The sequence below is a fragment of the Schistocerca cancellata genome, chromosome 1, assembly GCF_023864275.1.
Source record: "Schistocerca cancellata isolate TAMUIC-IGC-003103 chromosome 1, iqSchCanc2.1, whole genome shotgun sequence".
In the NCBI taxonomy this organism is placed as follows: Eukaryota; Metazoa; Arthropoda; class Insecta; order Orthoptera; family Acrididae; genus Schistocerca; species Schistocerca cancellata.
In genome coordinates, this window is record NC_064626.1 from 17,418,405 (window position 1) to 17,444,772 (window position 26,368).

Sequence of the window (26,368 nt, forward strand, 5' to 3'; positions counted from 1 at the left end):
TCGCACTTCACATCTCACACTCGGAATACCCCAGCTAGCCGCACGACCCGTGATTAGTGAACACAAGCAATTAATTCTATATTTCACGTGTCGCCGCTGTTCTGGTGAGTACCAGAAGCCGAAGACATCCTCGTCATGCGCACGATACAGATAGTGCGTCGCCGTCTCCTTTACTCAGTTCACGGCGTTTGCCCGGGCTGTGGGACAGTGTACTTCGTCGGGGAAGAGTAGACCATCAGCTTTGTTTGACTGCCGGGTATGCCGTACGCAATAAAAGGGCCAACATTTACTTCGTGAGAAGCCAATACCCGAATGCCGTGCCATAAACCAAACGATGTTCGTCGGAGTCGACGACGGCGCAGTGGGGGCGTATCTCGGTGTGTCGACCAGGACCCGCAGACCACGGGTAGGTTGGTACAGACATGGAATGTGGACAATAAATAGTTCAGATAAGAAGGGAAGCTGTTGAAATAAGGTTCTACAGGTTAGTGCTGCAGATTGGATGAGTAGCTCGCATAGCTGATGAGGAGGACTGAAGGGAATTGAGGGAAAAATTATGAACAACGTCATTAAAAGAAGGGATTGGTAGGTAGTACACATCTGAAGGCATCAAGGAATCGTCAGTTTGGTAATGGCGGGAAGTGTGTGAATGGAGGGGATAAACTGTAGCGGAGATTAAGGGATGAATGCAGCAATCAGCTTCAGCTGCGTGTCACTTGAAGCAGATATTCGAAGATGAAGAGACTTGTAAGGGTTAGACCTGCATCAAACCAGTCTCTGAAGACCACAACGAAAAGAAACGTGTGTGCTGACTTGATTCCGAATTTGAACGAGGCCGCGATAGTATCCAAGATGATCAATCTGAAAGACGTCCGCTAAGTGCAAATACACCAGACACCTTCGAAAATGTTCTTGAAAAGGTGCACGAAATGGTTTTCGAACATAGGCGTACGAAGGTGCGTGAAGTTTGCAAGATTGTAGGGATTTCATAAGAATATGTCGGCTGAATTTTACATGAAGAGCTACACTTGAGGAAGATTTGTGTAGGATGCGTAGTGCAGCTACGCGCGGCGGATCAGAAACGAATTTGAACGACAGTTTCCGAACTGTTTGGCGCGGTTTAGTAGAAATAAAACTGGTTTTCTGCGCCAGTATGTGAATAAGGAATCACGATAACTCCTCAGAACAAAATCGCCCATCGAAAGAGTCGACAGAAGCCGGTTCTTCAGTTTCAATGAAGTTGAATGTGATGTCCTTAGAGCGAAAGGTCGTTGAATCGGTTTTCTAGCAGCAGGAATTCTGTTTATTAACAATAACTGGGAGATATTATTCTGTCCTTCTGATGCATCAAAATGCAAAAATTCGACAAAAGGGATCTGATTCGTAGAAGAAAAAAACTCAGCTTACACACGGACAAAGCAGCTGCCAAGAAAAGCGTCTTGCTAATGGAAAAACTGACGGATGTGCGCTAAGAAGGGTTGAAACATTCGCGTGAATAGAGTTACCGGAACACTGATGGATTAATTTTGTTTTTCTCGACTTCGGCATACTGTGGATCACGGAAAACAATTATTGCTTTGCTGGATAGTCTACTTTTCTCCTGCCAGAACGTTTTCATTCTTTCGTCGAGGTTTCTCCTCCTTTCCTGTGTCCAGATGATTTCGGCCCTTGTACTTTGCTTCTTATGGAACCCCTTGAAGTTGTCAACATTCATTCGAAATGCCTCAAAAGAAATTTATTAAAGAGTGTTATGTCGCCTACCCTAGTAAACACATTTTGCTGCAACGGAATTACCACAATATATAGATATGCAGTGCTATCTCTACCGGACCCAGCGCTGTCCGACTGCGCAGCGCCCTGAATTTCAGTGCAACATTACCGTAAGTTGGGCCCGTAGCACAGTATACGTCAGCATAAGACATAATGAAAATGAATGCTCCTAAACTAGCTAGTTTTGGTTGCTATTTTGGTACGTCCATTTTCATTATGTGTTACATTTCCCCGTGATGTATTTGGCTGTTTATGGATTGACGTAATACCAATAACTGTTTCAAAAAATATCAGTTTTTAATGTAATTAAAATATTAGTAATACAGTAAATCTTCATTAGTGGCTGTTGCCGACCATAATTAGTATTTGTTATTAAATCATTTTGCTTTGGTGTGTGAACAAGAAGCATCTCTTAAGCAACTACTTGCACCAACAGCTTCTCCTGTGAATTCGGTCGGCCGTCATCTTCCTGCTCCTTGCTACAGGGCTGAAACTACGAATGCCTTCCCTGGCTTGTCATAACGTTCCAAGACTGCTATGGAAAACTGCTGCATGCAACATTATTACTGAACCAACACCTCGAATTTTTTCCGCAAAAAACACATAAAGTTCATAAAAATCACCACATGCAAATTTAGATGTCGCTCTTGGTATTCATTCTGATGAGCTTCGAAGGATCTGACCAACAGTTAGAGTGATCGTTTGGACTTTGGGAGCACACTAATGACTTGCAAACGAGAAGACAGCTGATCTTAGAAAGATTTTATCTTGTATACGCTACCAATGATCATTAATACTCCTGCAGGTTGAATTAAGTTAATGCAACAAACACCTACATCGTATTATGAAGTAACTGAACCAATCTTACCTAAATCCAACCTACACTAGGAGTGTTCAGCAGGTCTTACTGAACTCGTTGCCCTAACCGCGTGACGAGTCTCGGCAGCGCCAGTCTGGTGGGCGCCAGGAAAGCGCCAGAAACGCGACAGAAGTGGAACAGAAAGCTCGGCGAAACTTTCCACTCTAGACTGGCCAATCACAGAGCTGTACTTTTTAAGAGGAATGGGAAGCTTGTTACCCACGGCCCGCTGAGACCACACGGCAGGTGTCAAAAATAATGAGAGCTACCCTCATTCTGCAACTGTAAACTGTGGAGCTCATTCTTGAAGGGAAATATGGTAAAAGGATTGTACAGGAGCCGGCCGTTGTGGCCGTGCGGTTCTAGGCGCTTCAGTCTGGAACCGCGTGGCCGCTACGGTCACAGGTTCGAATCCTGCCTCGGGCATGGATGTGTGTGATGTCCGTAGGTTAGTTAGGTTTAAGTAGTTCTAAGTTCTAGGGGACTGATGACCACAGAAGTTAAGTCCCAAAGTGCTCAGAGCCATTTGAACCATTTGATTGTACAGGAAGCTGATGCGAAATATGTCATTTTATGTGAAGCAAACACAACCAGAGTAACCTGCCAGATTGTTGTTGTTGCGGTCTTCAGTCCTGAGACTGGTTTGATGCAGCTCTCCATGCTACTCTATCCTGTGCAAGCTTCTTCATCTCCCAGTACCTACTGCAACCTACATCCTTCTGAATCTGCTTAGTGTATTCATCTCTTGGTCTCCCCCTACGATTTTTACCCTCCACGTTGCCCTCCAATACTAAATTGGTGATCCCTTGATGCCTCAGAACATGTCATATCAACCGATCCCTTCTTCTGGTCAAGTTGTGCCACAAACTTCTCTTCTCCCCAATTCTATGCAATACTTCCTCATTAGTTATGTGATCTACCCATCTAATCTTCAGCATTCTTCTGTAGCACCACATTTCGAAAGCTTCTATTCTCTTCTTGTCCAAACTATTTACCGTCCATGTTTCACTTCCATACATGGCTACACTCCATACAAATACTTTCAGAAATGACTTCCTGACACTTAAATCTATACTCGATGTTAACAAATTTCTCTTCTTCAGAAACGCTTTCCTTGCCATTGCCAGTCTACATTTTATATCCTCTCTGCTTCGACCATCATCAGTTATTTTGCTCCCCAAATAGCAAAACTCCTTTACTACTTTAAGTGTCTCATTTCCTAATCTAATTCCCTCAACATCACCCGACTTAATTCGACTACATTACATTATCCTCGTTTTGCTTTTGTTGATGTTCATCTTATATCCTCCCTTCAAGACACCATCCATTCCGTTCAACGGCTCTTCCAAGTCCTTTGCTGTCTCTGACAGAATTACAATGTCATCAGCGAACCTCAAAGTTTTTATTTCTTCTCCATGGATTTTAATACCTACTCCGAATTTTTCTTTTGTTTCCTTTACTGCTTGCTCAATATACAGATTGAATAACATCGGGGAGAGGCTACAACCCTGTCTTACTCCCTTCCCAACCACTGCTTCCCTTTCATGTCCCTCGACTCTTATAACTGCCATCTGGTTTCTGTACAAATTGTAAATAGCCTTTCGCTCCCTGCATTTTACCCCTGCCAGCTTTAGAATTTGAAAGAGAGTATTCCAGTCAACATTGTCAAAAGCTTTCTCTAAGTCTACAAATGCTAGAAACGTAGGTTTGCCTTTCCTTAATCTTTCTTCTAAGATAAGTCGTAAGGTCAGTATTGCCTCACGTGTTCCAGTATTTCTACGGAATCCAAACTGATCTTCCCCGAGGTCGGCTTCTACTAGTTTATCCATTCGTCTGCAAAGAATTCGTGTTAGTATTTTGCAGCTGTGGCTTATTAAACTGATTGTTCGGTAATTTTCACATCTGTCTACACCTGCTTTCTTTGGGATTGGAATTATTATATTCTTCTTGAAGTCTGAGGGTATTTCGCCTGTTTCATACATCTTGCTCACCAGATGGTAGAGTTTTGTCAGGACTGGCTCTCCCAAGGCCGTCAGTAGTTCCAATGGAATGTTGTCTACTCCGGGGGCCTTGTTTCGACTCGGGTCTTTCAGTGCTCTGTCAAACTCTTCACGCAGTATCGTATCTCCCATTTCATCTTCATCTACATCCTCTTCCATTTCCATAATATTGTCCTCAAGTACATCGCCCTTGTATAGACCCTCTATATACTCCTTCCACGTTTCTGCTTTCCCTTCTTTGCTTAGAACTGGGTTTCCATCTGAGCTCTTGATGTTCATACAAGTGGTTCGCCTATCTCCAAAGGTCTCTTTAATTTTCCTGTAGGCAGTATCTATCTTACCCCTAGTGAGATAAGCCTCTAGATCCTTACATTTGTCCTCTAGCCATCCCTGCTTAGCCATTTTGCTTTTCCTGTCTATCTCATTTTTGAGACGTTTGTATTCCTTTTTGCCTGCTTCATTTACTGCATTTTTATATTTCCTCCTTTCATCAACTAAATTCAATATTTCTCCTGTTACCCAAGGATTTCTACTAGCCCTCGTCTTTTTACCTACTTGATCCTCTGCTGCCTTCACTACTTCATCCCTCAGAGCTACCCATTCTTCTTCTACTGTATTTCTTTCCCCCATTCCCGTCAATTGTTCCCTTATGCTCTCCCTGAAACTGTGTACAACCTCTGGTTCTTTCAGTTTATCCAGGTCCCATCTCCTTAAATTCCCACCTTTTTGCAGTTTCTTCAGTTTTAATCTACAGGTCATAACCAATAGATTGTGGTCAGAGTCCACATCCGCCCCTGGAAATGTCTTACAATTTAAAACCCGGTTCCTAAATCTCTGTCTTACCATTATATAATCTATCTGATACCTTTTAGTATCTCCGGGGTTCTTCCATGTATACAACCTTCTATCATGATTCTTAAACAAAGTGTTAGCTATGATTAAGTTGTGCTTTGTGCAAAATTCTACCAGGCGGCTTCCTCTTTCATTTCTTGGCCCCAATCCATATTCACCTACTACGTTTCCTTCTCTCCATTTTCCTACACTCGAATTCCAGTCACCCATGACTATTAAATTTTCGTCTCCCTTCACTATCTGAATAATTTCTTTTATTTCATCATACATTTCTTCAATTTCTTCGTCATCTGCAGAGCTAGTTGGCATATAAACTTGTACTACTGTAGTAGGTGTGGGCTTCGTATCTATCTTGGCCACAATAATGCGTTCACTATGCTGTTTGTAGTAGCTTACCCGCATTCCTATTTTCCTATTCATTATTAAACTTACTCCTGCATTACCCCTATTTGACTTTGTGTTTATAACCCTGTAGTCACCTGACCAGAAGTCTTGTTCCTCCTGTCACCGAACTTCACTAATTCCCACTATATCTAACTTTAACCTATCCATTTCCCTTTTTAAATTTTCTAACCTACCTGCCCGATTAAGGGATCTGACATTCCACGCTCCGATCCGTAGAACGCCAGTTCTCTTTCTCCTGATAACGACATCCTCTTGAGTAGTCCCCGCCCGGAGATCCGAATGGGGGACTATTTTACCTCCGGAATATTTTACCCAAGAGGACGCCATCATCATTTAATCATACAGTAAAGCTGCATGCCCTCGGGAAAAATTACGGCTGTAGTTTCCCCTTGCTTTCAGCCGTTCGCAGTACCAGCACAGCAAAGCCGATTTGCTTATTGTTACAAGGCCAGATCAATCATCCAGACTGTTGCCCCTGCAACTACTGAAAAGGCTGCTGCCCCTCTTCAGGAACCACACGTTTGTGTGGCCTCTCAACAGATACCCCTCCGTTGTGGTTGTACCTACGGTACGGCTATCTCTATCGCTGAGGTACACAAGCCTCCCCACCAACGGCAAGGTCTATGGTTCATGCCAGATTAATTGAACGTAATTTAAATTCTCAAATGGTTCAAATGGCTCTGAGCACTATGGGACAACTTTTGAGGTCACCAGTCCCCTAGAACTTAGAACTACTTAAACCTGACTAACCTAAGGATATCACACACATCCATGCCCGTGGCAGTATTCGAACTTGCGACCATAGCGGTCGCGCGGTTCCAGACTGTAGCGCCTAGAACCGCTCGGCCACCACGGCCGGCTTTAAATTTTCCTGATGAATGTTACATGAAAGGGTGGTAATAGAGCACAGTAGGGAACAGTACAGTAACACAACTCTGCTTGAGTAATAGCCAGAAATATGTTAACAATGAAGTTCACACGACTGAACAAGGTACAAAGGCACTGAAATAGGTAGCAAAGGTGCCTGGATACAAGAACTTTATTACGTACCGGGAGACAACCGTGTAGGAACGAAGGACAGCCGCACACATAAGTAGTCGGAAGATACGCACGAAATGAAAAAATAAAACAGGAAATTGAGTGCGAGCAAGAGAGGTACTACACGGCAGTTTACTTCAGCGGCGGCGCGGGACCAGTCGATGGGCTGGATGCGACCGTAATTGCGAATTGCCTCGGGAAATCCAGATGAAACGACTGTCACACCTAGCGAGAAGACAAGATCATTAACTATTTCTCCAAATAACTGGTAATCTTTTATCGACTCTTCTGGTGCCTACAGCACTTAGTTAACCTGTCTCAGCCTGGCGGCTAAAGGGTATGTCTATGTAGTGTGGATACTGACTGCAGCAGCCACGGGAATGGCAGAAGAATTCGGCTCGCAGCGAGGTAGAACTCTTGCTGCGGGGATTTTTTAAGTCCTCATTTGGACAGTTTTCGCCAGGTTACATAGTTGCATTAAATTACCAGACACTGGCTTCCACTGACGGCGAGAACCGTTACTTTGGCGACTGTGTAATGTATTCGTACACGAAGAAGCTTTTAAACTTGGCACAAAGGACTCCCTTACAATAGAAAACAGCATCTTGGCGAAAATTACTAACTTCTGAAGTAACTGCAACTACGACCAACAACAACGATGGACTATACGTGCGCATCATTACTGTCTACCTGGTATCTCGTTCGCCCTCACAACTCACATAAAATTGCGAATTGAATTATTGTCAAAATTAATTGGTATTTCGCCATCCTCAAAGACTGTTAATCTTCAATTAACCTAATTTTGGTGTGGTGATAATATTTTGGCACTCCTCGATAATGTTGAGCGATTCATTCCACGGACAACTCACCAAGGCTTCGTGACACACTGTAAAGAAAGTGTTGGCCCACCTTATTGATCGACATCAAGCAATGAGTCTGGCATACAGTGTTATGCCACAGTGGGAGCTCTCTATTTTATAAACAGGGACACAGAGAAAAGTGGAACTGGAATTTGTGTAGTGACCATCTCAAAAAGTTGCCTCGTGCGGAAGGGTTAGCTGCTACCGAGACTCACTGGGTGAGACTACAGCATGCTGTTCATACATGTGAAGTGTGGGTGAGGCAGTGGATAGGAAGTTTTGAAGGGTAGACGTTTACAGCAGAGGGGAAAAAAAATTTACACTATTGCAGACAAGTGTTAGCGCTACTGGCGGATTACGCTGCAGCATCGACAGCTCGTGCATAGCTACAAGCGTAATGGGCAACGCAAGTTGTTACTGGACATGGTCGATGTCTCCTGGGCCAACCGCAGTGGTCTCATTACTGTGAAATGCCGAAGTCGTCATCGGAGTGTTTAGTTTGATAATTAAACCGGCCATCCAGTGTAGATTGTAGTAAGGATTTTATCAGCTTCCCAATGGAGCGGTGGTCTCATTACTGTAAAGGAGGTGGCTTACAAAACACTCGTTCTACCTACACTTGAGTATTACTCATCAGTGTGGGATCTGTAGCAGGTCGGGTTGACAGAGGAGATAGAGAAGATCCAAATAAGAGTGGCGCGTTTCGTCACAGGGTTATTTGGTAAGCGTGATAGCTTTACGGAGATGTTTAGCAAACTCAAGTGGCAGACTCTGCAAGAGAGGCGCTCTGCATCGCGGTGTAGCTTGCAGTCCAGGTTTCGAGAGGGTGCGTTTCTGGATGAGGTATCGAATATATTGCTTCCCCCTACTTATACCTCCCGAGGAGATCACGAATGTAAAGTTAGAGAGATTCGAGCGCGCACGGAGGCTTTCCGGCAGTCGTTCTTCCCACGAACCATACGACTGGAACAGGAAAGGGAAGTAATGCAGTGGCACGTAAAGTGCCCTCCGCCACACACCGTTGGGTGGCTTGCGTAGTATAAATCTAGATGTAGATGTAGAAAGCCTGCTGTTAGACGGCGTAAGGGTAGCTGGCGGAGCCAGTCACATTTGTTCAAATACAGGCCGAGTCAGCTGCCCCGCCGGCCGCGGTGGCCGTGCGGTTCTGGCGCTGCAGTCCGGAACCGCGGGACTGCTACGGTCGCAGGTTCGAATCCTGCCTCGGGCATGGGTGTGTGTGATGTCCTTAGGTTAGTTAGGTTTAAGTAGTTCTAAGTTCTAGGGGGCTTATGACCTAAGATGTTGAGTCCCATAGTGCTCAGAGCCATTTGAACCATCAGCTGCCCCCACATGTGCGTTGTATGCAACCCACAGTACGTCTGTGCCAGGAACGGAACTCAGACAGGCGACAGCACGTAACCGATACAGGTTTCCTCTCAGAGTTCTGGTCGACTGTTATCAAACGGAATCATACTGTAAAAAAATACAAGTTTGGATTGGTCATGAGTTACGCGACATTTTTGGACCAGCATATATCTTTCTTCTGCCATGTTTATCCAAGTGTCTCCAGTCTTTCTTTGTGTAATTAGCGGTGTAGTCATACAGGTTTTTTGATGTCTCTGTAAGTTTATTCCTGTTATAGTACTAAATCTTTTGTAACTGGTTCAGGGACATTGCCTTATAAAGCTTGTTTCACCATCGGAAACAACGGAATTAACGGGAGATATCAAAGTGCGAAGTGTGGAAGCAACAAAAGTGGTTCAAATGACTCTGAGCACTATGGGACTTAACATCTGAGGACATCAGTCCCATAGAACTTAGAACGACTGAAACATAACTAACGTAAGGACATCACTCACAGCCGTGCCCGAGGCAGGATCCGAACCTGCGACCGTAGCGGTCGCGCGGTTCCAGACTGAAGCGCCTAGAACCGCTCGGCCACACCGGCCGGCTGGAAGCAACAACTTTCCAATATACAACCCAATGTAAGAATTAATATATGACAAAGTTCGTACAATATGTCTAAGATGTCTTCGTATAATTTATCAGTTGTTTCGCAGCATTTTAACATTGTGCTTCACATCTCCAGACCAAATTGGCCATTAACATCGTTCTGTCATGTGGCGTTACCTAAAACGACGGCAGTAGGGGCAGCTGACTCACGCTGTATATGTATATGGGGACTCCACGTGTCGTGTTGTCTGCATATCTGGCATTGAACGTGCCACAGGTTGTCAGTTTTCCCTACGAAAGACTGTTTTTAGACGATATTGTTTTCACCCACAGTCGTAATCAAATGGTTCAAAGGGCTCTCAGCACTATGGGACTTAACCTCTGAGATCATCAGTCCCCTAGAACTTAGAACTACTTAAACCTAACTAACCTAAGGACATCACACACACCCATGCCCGAGGCAGGATTCGAACCTGCGACCGTAGCCAGTCGTAATCATAATTGCTCAGACTGCGGATGAACAGGTGTTTTGAATGCTTCGAATTCATGTACAATCGGTGTGGTGAGTTCCTTGAACATCTCCAGGGGGGTCTCTTGGCGGAATTCGTTGTGCACGAGCATGATGCGTATGTATCGTAGAGGGTTGCTCATAAGCCGTAGAACCTTGGTCTGAATGAGCTTCAGAGGCGCGGATGAGTCGAAGGAGCATATCCTGAGAATGGGGTATGTGTTCAGCGATCTAATGCGAGTTATGTAGAGTCTCCTATTTAGAGTATTTTGTCTGTCAGAGATCTTCTCGAACCTCAAGAGTCCTCGCTTGGCGACGTATTGTATGCGGTCCCGCAAGCCCGTTTCATGTCCAGTGAGGCACTGAGGTCCTTACGGCGATCCTCGCAACGAAAATTATCCATCGCTCCTTTTGAGGCGACAGAAGTCTTGGGATAGCGATATGCACTAATACAGACGCGTTAGTCTCACGTACACGAGATATAAGAGGGCATTGAACTGGCGGAGCTATGATTTGTACTCAGGTGATTCACGTGAAAAGGTTTCCGACGTGAAAATGGCCGCACGACGGGAATTAACAGACTTTGAACGCGAAATGGTAGTTGGAGGTAGACGCATGGTGCATTACGTTTCGGAAATTGTTAAACATCCACAGTACCAAGAGTGTGCCGAGAATACCGAATTTCAGGCGTTACCTCTCACCGTGGACGCCGCAGTGGCCGACGGCCTTCGCTTAATGAGAGCAGTTGCGTTTGCCTGCAGTTTTCAGTGCTAACACAGAAGCAACACTACGTGAAATACGACGAACGAATCAGTTAGAACAGCGCCGTGGAATGTGGCGCTAATGGGCTATGGCAGCAACGACCGACGCGAGTGTCTTTGCTGACAGCGTGATATCGCTTCAAGTGGGTTCTTGACCATTTCGGTTGGACTCTAGCGGAAAAACTGTGGCCCGCACAGAAAAGTTCCGAGATCAGTTGGTAAGACCTGGTAGTAGGATTCGAGTGTGGCGAGGACCCACGAAGCCGTGGATCCGAGTTGTCAACAAGACACTGTGCAAGCTGTTGGTGGCTGCATAATGTTGTGGCCTGTGTTTACATGGAATAGACTGCGTCCTCTGGTCAAATTGGATCGATCATCGACTGGAAATGGTTATGTCCAGCTGCACGGAGGCCGTTTGTAGACATTCTTGGAGCTCACGTTGCCAAAGGACGATGGAACTTTCAGGATCAGATTGCACAATGCCACTGTTCCACAGTTATTCGTACTTGGTTTGAAAAACATTCCGGACAGTTCGAGCGAATGATTTGGACACCCTCATCGCCCGAGTTGAATCCCATCGAACATTATGTGACGTAATCGAGAGGTCAGTTCGTGTACAAAATCCAGTGCTGGCAACACTTTCGAACGTCTGTAGAGGCGGCACGGCTCAGTATCTCTGCAGGGGGCTTCCAGAGGCTTGTTGAGGCGACGCCACGCCGAGCTGCCGGACCACGCCGGACGAAAGGAGGTCCTCCACGACATTAGGACGTATCCCACGGCCTTTGTCAGCGCACTCTGTATGACGTAAGGCAGTCGTCAGCGAGACTGCAGGTGCAGTTCCCTCCTCTGTGCTATCACAGTTGCCATTAACTCCCTCCATCTGTAGTGGAGTAGCGACACGTGTAAGGAGCCTAATTGTGTGCCGCCACGTGAAAGCAAAACACACAGTTACGTAAGTATCTCCCAGTCTGTCGTCTTCAAGTGATGTGATCGCAACAGAGACGTAGCACGGCGATCTTGGGTGCCGTTCATTTGCCATGAGACTTTAATGGAACTGCCAAGATGCAGACAGGATGAGGCTCCATCTTACTGAACTTATGAAGACTGTACTTTAACGGGAAGCCATCATCTTTTTAATAAGAAGAGTCTGCGGTGATTTGGTGTAGTGACGCGTTGGCCTGTAAGAATGACACTCAAAGAAACTAATCGTTCGTATCGGTCAATAAACAATTCTTCCTCGTTTCTAAACAGAGTGCCAAATGTTGTTAAGATACCACAAATCAAATGACATTTTCCTAAACACGACTGTACTCTGCACTGCTCGCAGATTCGCGATCTTAGAGGCGCACTGCAATCCTTGCAATCTAACTATTAGGCACCTCCACTAACGACTGAAATGTTTGGCGCGAACCACTACTCCGTCTCTTTCTGCTTGCTCCAATGTTTTCTAAAAATTGGTTATGAAATGATGTTTCGTGTATGTGATGACAGCGCAGCATTAAAAGTTTTTGCTATGTTGTTGTTGTGGTCTTCAGTCCAGAGATTGATTTGATGCAGCTCTCCATGCTACTCTATCCTGTGCAAGGTTTTTCATCTCCCAGTACCTACTGCAACGTACATTCTTCTGAATCTGTTTAGTGTATTCATCTCTCGGTCTCCCCCTACGATTTTTACCCTCCACGCTGCTCTCCAATTCTAAATTTGTGATCCCTTGCTGCCTCAGAACATGTCCTACCAACCGATCCCTTCTTCTGGTCAAGTTGTGCCACAAATTTCTCTTCTCTCGAATCCTACTCAACACCTCCTCATCAGTTATGTGATCTAGCCATATAATATTCAGCATTCTTCTGTAGCATCACATTTCGAAAGCTTCTATTCTCTTCTTGTATAAGCTATTTATCGGCCATGTTTTATTTCCATACATGGCTACACTCCATTCAAATACTTTCAGAAACGACTTCCTGACACTCAAATCTATACTCGATGTTAACAAATTTTTCTTCCTCAGAAACGCTTTCCTTGCCATTGCCAGTCTACATTTTATATCCTCTCTACTTTTCTAAAAAATTGTTGAAATGGCTCTGAGCACTATGGGACTTAACATCTGTGGTCATCAGTCCCCTAGAACTTAGAACTAGTTAAACTTAACTAACCTAAGGACATCACACACATCCATGGCCGAGGCATGATTCGAACCTGCGACCGTAGCGGTCGCGCGGTTCCAGACTGAAGCGCCTAGAACCGGTCGGCCTCTACTTTTCCTACATTATTGTAAAATAATCTGAATTCTATTTCAGTAATAATTAATAAACGAAAATAAGAGTTTTGGGTGGAGTGTACAAGGAAACCACTCCATCTTTTATTTACGCAGGCAATTTCCCACGATAAGTGTAACTGTACAGTATAGCATCTGTTGCCCTTACGTCACTCTGCCATATGACGTCACACATCAGCCAGTGTCCCTCCGTTCGACTTTCATGTGAAATGCGTTGGCGAGGTGTGTACAGCGTGCTCGGTCTGCGGCGCTGATGTTTGTAACGGCGAGCAGAGGACGCGGCGCCAGCAGATGTCAGCTGGCCGCGCAGCTGCTGCCCCGCCCCTCCTCGCAAGGTGCCCTCCGTGTCCCTCCGCAGTAGAGTCACCGGCGCGCGGCTGCCGCCCAATCCGTTATCCGCGGCTTCTTGTTGTGCTGCTAATAATACCCGATCCGCGCACTATATTTGAGCTGCAGAGCATTGCCAAAGAATGGGCCACGTGGGCTGCGACACAGCACCCATTCTCGACGTCGCTATTCACTAAACTGTCGAGCAAAGTACTTTGCCATTCAGACCAGAACTAATGGGCAGCCTATTTATTTTCGACGACGCAAGTGTCCTGCACGAAATGGGAACCAGTAGTAAGCGTCGGGAATAACAATGGATGCAAGGAAACACAGAGGTCACCTCCCTTGTGAGAGGTACTAAACATGAACTATTTCTTTTTAACGTCCGCCTCCATTGCTGAGTGGTCAGCGCTCCTGACTGCCATGCGGGGGACCCGTCTTCAGTTCCCGCTAAAGCCAGGGATTGTTTCTCGGCGCGGGAACTACAGTGGGGTGCATTCAGCCTCGTGATGCCGACCGAGGAGCTGCATGAGTGAGAACTAGCGGCTGCGACGTCCGGGCAGCGAGAGCGGTCTGCTGAACCCACGTCCCTCCACACACCATGGCAGGGAATGACACGGCGGTCAGTCGGCGTCGCCGGCGCTCTGCGCCTAATCGTGGAGTTTCGCTTTTTATTTTTTAGAAATAACTTACCGCCATTTAAGAACAAAACTATTGTAATTAATTTGTAATATATTGTTCATTGTCGTTTTCGTGATCCAGTTCTAAATATACATTAATTGTACATTGAAGTAGTACGGGAAGCTGAAAAAAGAGAGAGACAGAGACGGAGAAGGTGATATATAAGTGCGTCTGATAAACTCCTCCACTCGAAAATTTCTCTCCTTCATTCATCCTCTGTGTTACCACAGATGACGTTTCAGTGATCTCATTTGTACTAAGATCGCAGTACACGCGAGGTGCCTATTTGCTTCCACCGCCCTGAATGGAATGCATAAGTTGTAAGTAATGTTCACCAGCTTGCAGCAGTCTTCTATAGTTGTTATCCCCTGCTCAGAAAACGGCACGTAGCTCGTGCATCCATTATACTCAGACTGTAGCAAACTCTCAGTGAGGAACTCTTACTGGATGAATAACTAAATTGTCAGTAAGTTTGTTTACACAGAATGCCACTCGCTTTTTATTAGCAGAATACGAGAAACTGCACGATTATGTTCCACTCCGTGAGCTACAAATAATCTCCAGTCTTTCCACTTTGATGAAAACAAAACAATGAACTGCGTATTTGCGTAATTATAATCAAATTCTCTTCAGTTACACACCCAAACAACCAGAGATCGCTAACTAAGTCTAAACAGATACCGACCGCGGCAGACAAACATGTCTGTCCTCCGAGACTGCCGAACCAGCTCTGGTGTCACGGGCGAACCACTTCCCCTGCCATTCAATTTAGGCGCGATCCGAAGATCTCAGAAGTGCTTCGTCTACATTTACGTTTACCAACTGTTTATTATTCTGCCGTTGAAATAATGGAATGATCGCCTGCTATTGAGAGATGCTTTTCAGTGAAATTCAAGTAAATTCACTGTTTAGTTTTTCTAATATTAATAACAGAAGTTTATCATTGTGGCGCGCTACTTGCGAACTCAGCAGCCAGTTGCAGAGAAGAACTTCTCGCGGTTCTAGGCGTTCAGTCCGGAACCGCGCGACTGCTACGGTCGCATGTTCGAATCCTGCCTCACGCATGGATGTGTGTGATGTCCTTAGGTTAGTTAGGTTTAAGTAGTTCTACGTTCTAGGGGGCTGCTGGCCACAGATGTTAAGTCCCATAGTGCTCAGAGCCATTTTGAGAAGAACTACAATTTAGGCTGTCTTTCTCACGATACCCGTACCGAACAAGCCATCTGTCATCGGTACATCAACTACATTACGTCATCTTACCACCCGCTGCCTTCTCAACTGCTCTAACAAGAGCTTTCTGTAGTTGAATATGAGGGCTGTAAAGCCAGAAATATTACATTTGAATGTGATGGTTATAAAACCAGAAAGATTACAATAGTAGATACCACCACCTAGCAACTACATTTACAGTTCATTTCATGTGACATTTTTGTGCACGTAATTTGTTATGCACTTACCAGTGCTACTAGTATTTTGTAGTCTGACCAGATATCGAGAACCTGCAATTTGCCGGCTGATTAAATCTTTCTGTCGGACCGGGATTTGAACTCCCAACGCTGCCTTTGGCGGGCAATGCCCTTAGAGTCTCAGCTACCCAGTGACGCATCACAAGTAGCTCTGACAGTCACAGGTTCACTTCTGTCAGTAATTACCTGTTATCAAAACTTAATGGACCAACACTCGTGGAACAAAAGGTACTGCGGAGAAATGACTTAGATGCAGCCTAGACGATTGTTTCCAGAAACTCGCTATGGCACTCAGTTTTAATCAGCCAGGGAGTTCCAAAACAGTGCAAACAGGGCTACTACAAATGATTGAAGCGATTTCGTAAATTCACTGTAGCTCCATTCATTGACATATGGTCACGACACACTACAGATACGTAGAAAAACTCATAAAGTTTCGTTCGGCGGTTTCTGCCGCCAGAGCGCTCGAGAGCGCAGTGAGACAAAATGGCGACAGGAGCCGAGAAAGCGTATGTCGTGCTTGAAATGCACTCACATCAGTCAGTCATAACAGTGCAACGACACTTCAGGACGAAGTTCAACAAAGATCCACCAACTGCTAACTCCATTCGGTGATGGTATGCGCAGTTTAAAGCTTCTGGATACCTCTGTAAGGGGAAATCAACGGGTCGGCCTGCAGTGAGCGAAGAAACGGTTGAACGCGTGCGGGCAAGTTTCACGCGTTGCCCGCGGAAAATTGGCTCATGCCAAAACTGGAGACCGACAGCGCCGACTTCATGTTTCAACAGGATGGTGCTCCACCGCACTTCCATCATGATGTTCGGCATTTCTTAAACAGGAGATTGGAAAACCGATGGATCGGTCGTGGTGGAGATCATGATCAGCAATTCATGTCATGGCCTCCACGCTCTCCCGACTTAACCCCATGCGATTTCTTTCTGTGGGATTATGTGAAAGATTCAGTGTTTAAACCTCCTCTACCAAGAAACGTGCCAGAACTGCGAGCTCGCATCAACGATGCTTTCGAACTCATTGATGGGGACATGCTGCGCCGAGTGTGGGAGGAACTTGATTATCGGCTTGATGTCTCCCGAATCACTAAAGGGGCACATATCGAACATTTGTGAATGCCTAAAAAATTTTTTTGAGTTTTTGTATGTGTGTGCAAAGCATTGTGAAAATATCTCAAATAATAAAGTTATTGTAGAGCTGTGAAATCGCTTCAATCATTTGTAATAACCCTGTATGCGAGCTCGCAGTTCTGGCACGTTTCTTGGTAGAGGAGGTTTAAACACTGAATCTTTCACATAATCCCACAGAAAGAAATCGCATGGGGTTAAGTCGGGAGAGCGTGGAGGCCATGACATGAATTGCTGATCATGATCTCCACCACGACCGATCCATCGGTTTTCCAATCTCCTGTTTAAGAAATGCCGAACATCATGATGGAAGTGCGGTGGAGCACCATCCTGTTGAAACATGAAGTCGGCGCTGTCGGTCTCCAGTTTTGGCATGAGCCAATTTTCCTCGGGCAACGCGTGAAACTTGCCCGCACGCGTTCAACCGTTTCTTCGCTCACTGCAGGCCGACCCGTTGATTTCCCCTTACAGAGGCATCCAGAAGCTTTAAACTGCGCATACCATCGCCGAATGGAGTTAGCAGTTGGTGGATCTTTGATGAACTTCGTCCTGAAGTGTCGTTGCACTGTTATGACTGACTGATGTGAGTGCATTTCAAGCACGACATACGCTTTCTCGGCTCCTGTCGCCATTTTGTCTCACTGCGCTCTCGAGCGCTCTGACGGCAGAAACCTGAAGTGCGGCTTCAGCCGAACAAAACTTTATGAGGTTTTCTACGTATCTGTAGTGTGTCGTGACCATATGTCAATGAATGGAGCTACGGTGAATTTATGAAATCGCTTCAATCATTTGTAGTAGCCCTATATATATATATATATATATATATATATATATATATATATATATATATTATCATTTTTTGTTTGATTTTATATCCAGGGTATATCCAGGATTCTTAATGCAGCTGTTAACCGAAACCACGAAATGTTTAAGTGTTATTAAAGCATTACAAACCATACTGAACTGCTGTCTAAACATTATATTGAAGATTTACGGTAAAGTAATATTTCCGTTCTGAGCAATAACACCAACATTTCGAATGGCATTTAAAATTAATTGAAGTGTGGAATAAAATGTTTAATTACCAACTATAATATAATTTTCATTGCATCACTTTCAAGGAAAACACCTCTGTAGTAATTACGTTACTCATCCCCTAGTGTCATTCATGGAAGCTTTTTACGGATCGGTGAAACAGTTATCTTGTGCCCTTTACAACTGGTACTGTTGGTTAACGTGCTTTACTGTTTGGAGATCTTTCTCTATGACGTTATGATTGCGGTAGTTTGCTGTGAGGTACTGTGAGAGGGCGGAGGGTGTATTTTGACTTTTTAGCGCCCTTAAGTGTTCTGAATATCTTAGTGTAAGCATTCACAGTTAGTCGAAGTGTTACTAATCTTCTCCAAAGCTTCTTTTACACCACTTTTCTTGGCGATTCTATGCCACGTCAAAGAGTTCGCACAGCAATCTCCAAAGTCACTATGGTTGTTCTCGTGAAGTTCACTGTAGTTTGAAAGCAGCACAGCGAAGTCGATCCCGCGTCTTGCCAGACGATTACTATTGGGGCCGGCCTATATGTACAGCGCTGATCATTAATACGATCGGCCAACTGCAAGGACTGGAAAAGAAGGAAAAAAATGCATGTTTGAAATGCATGCTTGAACTTAAATGCAGACACTAGCCAAGCCTGCAGTTTGCGCTGTTGTGTTTCTCCACTAACGGCACCTGTGCTGTGTCCTCAACATGTCGTGAGCAGAAGAGTGTTTTGTGAAGTCGTCAGTGCATCTTGTCGTAACTGAGTTCGAATGTCGACAAACTGTTGCCGCTCTTGTGGTAGGTGCTTCTGTATCCAAGATAGCCGAAGTGCTTGGTGTTCCAAGAGGCACAGTGACGAAGATACACGGAAAGAGGGAAAACGTCATCCGCTAAGTCACAACACCGATGAAAATATTTGTTGAGTGATGACGCAGAACGATAATTGAAGAAGACTGTGACGAATATAAGAGGACGGCAACTGCAAAAGTCAATGGAGAACCCTATCAGAACCAAAACAACACGAAGGGAGGAGCAGGGAAATGCGAGATGGAGTTGCAAAACCACTCGTCAGTGTAGCAAATAGCCGTAACAGGCAAACTGGGTGCCGAAGCCTTAAAACCTGGACTGTGGAACGATGGAAAAACGTTGTTTGCGTGGATGAGTCTTGTCTTACACGTCTCAGGAGTGAAGTACGTCGGGGGGACTGGTGGTGATTCGGGCATCCATGTCGTATTATTCCGTGGACCCCATGGCTACTTTGCAATGTCGCATTACTGCTGAGGATTACGAGATCATTTTGGGTGATCAGGTCTACCCCATGCTACACTGTTTGTTCCCCAATGGTGATGCTGTGTTCCGAGACGACAGCACTTGCGTGGTCCAGAAATGTGAATTGTTGTTGTTGTTGTTGTTCTTATTCTTCTGGTTTCCATCCATTCCAGATTTTGGCAACCATCTTGGCAGTGCTTTTCCTGTCACTTGCAGCTCTAAATAGCTCTGTGGATGTTTTAGAGGTCACGTTCTGAAGATCTTAAGGCAGGATATTCTTCTCCGGCCAACGCTTCTCTTCCCTGGTATTTTTCCTTTGCAAGGTGGTCTGCAGGGGATGGTATCTGTCGTTGTTCCGCATGATGTGTCCCTGGTACTGGATCTTTCTTGCTTTCACGGTGGCCGGTACTTCTTTTTCTTTCTTCATTCTTGGTAGAACCTCGACATTTCCGCCATGCGCTGTCCGCGGTATTCTTAACATTCCCCTGTACAGCCACATCTCAAAAGCCTCCAACCGCTTACCCAACGATTCCGTCAGAGTCCATATTTCAGCACCATAGAAGAGGGTGAGTTGTTGCACTGGTCAAATCTTAGCATTATTGTAGCTCTATGGTCTACTTTGGAGGGAAAGGTGGGTGATCGCCGTCCATCTTCCCGCTATTTTGTAGGAAGAATGGTATCAGATTTCACAGAAAAGCATCCAGTATCTGCATTTTTCCATTTTGAGAAGACTGGAAGCTGTTTTGAAAGCCAGCGAGTTTCCTACATCGTATTAGGTATGTCAGTGTGTCCTGTTTGTGGTGCTTCCACATTTTTTTGTCCCTTCATACCTCTCTATTCAGCATCACCTAATTTGCCTTTTACAGGGTGACAATTATTGAACTATATGAAATAAAGATTCAGAAGGATGTAGGTTGCAGTAGGTACTGGGAGATGAAGAAGCTTGCACAGGATATAGTAGCATGGAGAGATGCATCAAACCAGTCTCTGGACCGAAGACCACAACAACAACAACACGAAATAAAATTGTTATAACTTCTGAACGGTTTTCGTCAGACCGTTCAAACTGCACGGTTGGCAGCAGGGCATGATGGGAATTAATATGCGCATGCACGGTTTGGTTTAGCAACGAAGCCCACATTCAGTGGGACTGGTTCGTCAATAAGCAAAATTGGCTTATTTGGGGGACTGATAACCCGCATTTCGTGGTCGAGAATTCTCTTCACCCTCAACGGGTGACTGTGTGGTGTGCAGTGTCCAGTCATGTTATAATGTGTGCGGTATTCCTTGATGACACGGTGACTACCTAAATGGTACGTGAAGGTTTTAGAGGATGATTTCATCCCCATTATCCAAAGTTACCCTGATTTCGACAAGATGTGGTTCATGGAAGACGGAGCTCGACCCCATCGAAGCAGGAGAGTGTCTGATGTCCTGGAGGAGCACTTTGAGGACCGCATTCTGGCCACTGGCATGGCCCTCGATTGGCTGCCATATTGTCCGGATCTGAACACACGCGACTCCTCTTTGTGGGACTATATTAAAGAAAAGGTGTACAGCAATAACCCCAAAATCATTACTGAGCTGAAAACAACCATTCTGAGGTCATCGACAGCATCGATGTTCCGACAGTTCAGCGGTCATGCAGAATTTCGCTATTCGTCTGCGCCACATGATCGCCAATGACTACAGGCGTATCGAACATGTCGTAAACTAAATCCGAATGTCTATAGTGACGTTTACATGTTGAATAAAGTGTGTGTACGCCGTAGTTTGTAACTAATTTACGTTTTTTGTCATGTAATTCAATTCAGTTCGTAAGCTGAACAATGAATTCCAAAACTGAATGTCGAAACGTGAAACCGACTATGAAATGACCTAGAGATGGGCATAACCGCCAGAGCGGATGCGATTTAGATATACCACCTTCAGTTGTGACTGGTAGCAGATTTTATTCAACATGAAGGAAAAAAATCACATGAATTTCAAGATCATTCACTACGGAAAAAACACACCCATACTTATTACGAGATTCTGGCAATATCATCTCTTTCATGTGCAGTTTCTTCGTCTAGGGTGGAGTTCGTCGTAGAAAGCTGGATCTGACGACTTGTGGAACCCATTATAGGCTATACGAAAATTTAATCTTCTATCTGTAAATAAAGGGGGTTACGCTTCAGTATCTGTTTCTTAGATATGCTCCTTCATTTGGTTCGCTACTTTGGTATGCAGGAGGAGTGCAACGCACTTTCTCTGCACTTCTACACCGAGTGCAAACAAAGACAAACCAATTACAAACATGCCATTTGATGCAAGTTATGTCAACTGCTGCACGCTGTTTCTCTAATTTTGGTTAAAATTTTATTAATTGCTTAACAGTAGCTACACTTGTTTGTATGTTTTTACTGAATGCTTTCAGGAGTGAGAAGTGATAAAAAAATCGTTGGTTTCGTTTTGTTGCAGCGCCGTCAGAGTCTGAGCGCCATGGCCCACAGGAAGCGGAGCTTGCCACGGGTACGTACCGGCAGCGCGTGCGAGTGGAGCGTTGTAGGCGCTGAGCGCGACGAATGTTTAGATAGAAAAATTTTATGTGAAGCGGCAACGTTCCATAGTCGCGACACCGCATATACAGGGTGTTTCAAAAATGACCGGTATATTTGAAACGGCAATAAAAACTAAACGAGCAGCGATAGAAATACACCGTTTGTTGCAATATGCTTGGGACAACAGTACATTTTCAGGCGGACAAACTTTCGAAATTACAGTAGTTACAATTTTCAACAACAGATGGCGCTGCAAGTGATGTGAAAGAGATAGAAGACAACGCAGTCTGTGGGTGCGCCATTCTGTACGTCGTCTTTCTGCTGTAAGCGTGTGCTGTTCACAACGTGCAAGTGTGCTGTAGACAACATGGTTTATTCCTTAGAACAGAGGATTTTTCTGGTGTTGGAATTCCAGCGCCTAGAACACAGTGTTGTTGCATCAAGACGAAGTTTTCAACGGAGGTTTAATGTAACCAAAGGACCGAAAAGCGATACAATAAAGGATCTGTTTGAAAAATTTCAACGGACTGGGAACGTGACGGACGAACGTGCTGGAAAGGTAGGGCGACCGCGTACGGCAACCACAGAGGGCAACGCGCAGCTAGTGCAGCATGTGATCCGACAGCGGCCTCGGGTTTCCGTTCGCCGTGTTGCAGCTGCGGTCCAAATGACGCCAACGTCCACGTATCGTCTCATGCGCCAGAGTTTACACCTCTATCCGTACAAAATTCAAACGCGGCAACCCCTCAGCGCCGCTACCATTGCTGCACGAGAGACATTCGCTAAAGATATAGTGCACAGGATTGATGACGGCGATATGCATGTGGGCAGCATTTGGTTTACTGACGAAGTTTATTTTTACCTGGACGGCTTCGTCAATAAACAGAACTGGCGCATATGGGGAACCGAAAAGCCCCATGTTGCAGTCCCATCGTCCCTGCATCCTCAAAAAGTACTGGTCTGGGCCGCCATTTCTTCCAAAGGAATCATTGGCTCATTTTTCAGATCCGAAACGATTACTGCATCACGCTATCTGGACATTCTTCGTGAATTTGTGGCGGTACAAACTGCCTTAGACGACACTGCGAACACCTCGTGGTTTATGCAAGATGGTGCCCGGCCACATCGCACGGCCGACGTCTTTAATTTCCTGAATGAATATTTCGATGATCGTGTGATTGCTTTGGGCTATCCGAAACATACAGGAGGCGGCGTGGATTGGCCTCCCTATTCGCCAGACATGAACCCCTGTGACTTCTTTCTGTGGGGACACTTGAAAGACCAGGTGTACCGCCAGAATCCAGAAACAATTGAACAGCTGAAGCAGTACATCTCATCTGCATGTGAAGCCATTCCGCCAGACACGTTGTCAAAGGTTTCGGGTAATTTCATTCAGAGACTACGCCATATTATTGCTACGCATGGTGGATATGTGGAAAATATCGTACTATAGAGTTTCCGAGGCCGCAGCGCCATCTGTTGTTGAAAATTGTAACTACTGTAATTTCGAAAGTTTGTCTGCCTAAAAATGTACTGTTGTCCCAAGCATATTGCAACAAACGGTGTATTTCTATCGCTGCTCGTTTAGTTTTTATTACCGTTTCAAATATACCGGTCATTTTTGAAACACCCTGTACAAGGCGCGTCCAGAAAGTTCGTTCCGTCTGGTAATAAACAAAAAAGGAGTACAGATGCAGGAGAACCGTCTATTGAAAGAAAAGACTATTCATCTTAAACTATCATTTCGTATCACTTTTTTGTAGGCAGTTGTCATAGTGTGGCACTAGTTTTCCTTTCTGTGTTGCTGTCAACCATGCGTTAGCATGTTCTGTGCTGTCATCTCCGTTGTTGCGTTATTGACGACCAAGGAACGGTTTCAGGTTCAATATTAGATGAAAGTCGCTAAGAGAGAGGTCAAGGCTGTACAGAGGTCAGTCAAATGGCTTTAAATCGGTGCCAGCTACAGCGCTGAATTATCTCTTGTTCGAAGTGTGAGATAAGGGCGTAGTTATGAATCGAAGCAAAACCGTTTGTGAGCTTTCCGTGTCTGTTATTGTATACTGCGCGTTGAACTCTCATAAGCGCCTCACAGCAAACATTTGCTTTGAAACTTATCGGCGCACACTCCTTAGCAGAGCGAAAATTTCATTCTGGAAACATTTGCATTGATTGTTTCACTTCGCTGTAATAATGCAGCAGTAGAATGCTCTGTCCATCCCAAAACACGGCACACAAGACTTTTCGCGGTGTCAAGATTCGCTTGGTTTACATCTGCATTTACATCTACATACATATTCCGCAAGCCACCGTAGAGAGCAGCGCGGCAGGTATCTTGTATCACTTCTAGCTACGCCCTTTCCTGCTCTACTCGCAAACAGAGCGAGAGAAAAACGACTGCCTCCGTACGCCCCCTAATTTATTTGTCTTATCTTGGTGGTCCTTACGCGCAATTTACTTTGACAGCAGTGGAATCGTTCTGCAGTCACCCGAAAACGCCGGTTTTCAAAATTTTCTCTTTAGTCTATCGCGAAAAGAACGCCGCATTCCCTACAGGGATTCTAATTTCAGTTCACGAAGCATCTCCGTAATACTCGCGTGTTGATCGAGTCTGCCTGTAACGAATCTAGCAACAGACCTCCGAGTTCCTTCTACGTTTGCGTTTAATCCGACCTGGTGTGAATACCAAACATCCGAGCCGTAATCAAGAACGGGTCGCACTGGTGTTCTCAACGTTGTTTCCTGTATAGATGAACCAAATTTTCCTAAAATTATCCTACGCAACGTAGTCGACCATTCGCCTTTTCTACCACCGTCCTTACGTCCTCGTTGCATTTCATCTCGGTTTACAACGATAGTCCCAAATATTTAATCGACGTGACCTTTCCGAGCAGCAGGCCGCTATTGCTGCGTTTCAACGTTACGTGTTTATTTTTTCCTACACGGCTGCGTTAGCTTACGTTTTTCTACATTTAGAGTAAGCTACCAAATAAAATATTTCTCTAAGTCATCCTGAATCGTCCTACAGTCACTCGACGACTGCACTTTCCCGTACACCACAGCATCCATCATCAGCAAAGGACCGCAGACTGCTGCCCGCCCTGCCCGCCAGGTCAGTTACGTGTACAGCGAGCAGCAGCGGTCCTGCCACGCGTCCCTGGGGCTCTCCGTCTCTGATGAACACGCGCCCTCGACGCCAACATACTGCGCTCTGTCACTTAAGTCATTGACTCACTCACGTATCTCAGAACCAATTCTATGTGATCGTACCTTCGTTAGTAACCTGCACTTGGAAACAGTGTGAAACGATTTCCAGAAATGTAGGAATATGGAATCTTCCTGTTGCCCTTCATGCATGGTTCGCAGGGTACCGTGTGAGAAACGGGCAAGCTGAGTTTCGCACAAGCAGTGCTGATTTGTGCGCAGAAGCTTTGTGTTTGAAGGAAATTCATTACATTTGCACTTCGAATATGCTCAATAATTCATAGCAACCGATGTGAAGGATATCGCTATATAACGTTCCGGGTCCTTTCTTTTACCTTGTTAAACAGGGTGTTTTTTTTCCACCGTGTACAAACTCTAGGGATTGTTCGATAGGAGTATACGGAACAAAAAACATCTAATGAACAAAAAATATCTAATGAACTTACGGCAGGAAATGAATGGTTTCCATGCTAGGGACCATTTATTCAATCATACTTTGTTAGAGGGACTGCGGTCTAATAAGCGCTGTACGATGCAGCCACAGTCATACTGTGCTTGCTTTCCTCCTAGAGGGTGGTACTGTTCCTTATACGTCGTGCCCTAGCGCCCCCTACTGCCATAGTAATTGATAACGTCGCCTCCGATTCACTTCTCTTGCTGACTCACCTCGTAGTGGATGTGATACAGCGTTGTACACAGTGGTTCCGTTTCGAATCGAGAGCTTGCCGTCGTGGTGTTTACTTGGGGAAAGACAAATGGGAACGGGCGGCGGGCAGCAAAGTTGCACCAGGAGACCTTGCCCCGCCGACAATAATCACAGAGTTCAATATTTGCGACAGTGTTTCGCCGTTTATCTGAGACAGGGTCGTTTCAGAAAGTAGGAAATCATGAAGGACGTACTCGAAATGCTCGGATAGCAGACTTGGAGAAAAATGTGATTAACAGTGTGGTAGACGACCGCAGTGTCAGCAGCTGGCAGTTGGCCCGCCAGTGCAAGGTAAGCCAGAAGACTGTGTGGAACATTCTCCATGACAACTGGTACTGCCCTTACCACTTGCAGCGTGCGCAGGGCTCACCAGCGAAAGACTTTCCACATGGGTAGCAGTTTTGTCACTGGTTTCTTCACCAGGCAACCACGACTTCGGGATTTGTGTCATCCATCCTATTCACAGATGAGGCCATCTTTACGCGGAGTGGTATCCTAACCTTTCATAACAGTCACCTGTGGTATAGTGTGCAGAACCCGATTGGTATGGTGACAGCGAATGATCAACATCGGTGCAGCCGGAATGTGTGGCAGCCATATTTTGGGACCAGTCTTCCCTACACATCGCCTAACTGCCCGGAACTACGGGCGTTTCTAGCGGGTGACTTTGCCTCCCTTGCTGGAAGAAGTGCCATCGATGATTCGAGGGTTATGTGGCTG

At 45.3% G+C, this 26,368-nt stretch overlaps 1 protein-coding gene across 2 annotated transcripts in view; it reads left to right on the top strand.

The window, feature by feature from the left end:
* The window catches only part of LOC126164560 (calcium-binding protein E63-1), a 671,194-nt gene that overhangs the window by 98,323 nt on the left and 546,503 nt on the right, over nt 1–26,368 (top strand). For both annotated transcript variants that reach the window (XM_049920251.1, XM_049920252.1), the window contains one exon: nt 21,662–21,712. In XM_049920251.1, coding sequence (XP_049776208.1) covers nt 21,662–21,712 — 51 coding nt within the window. The remainder of the gene's footprint in view (nt 1–21,661; nt 21,713–26,368) is intronic.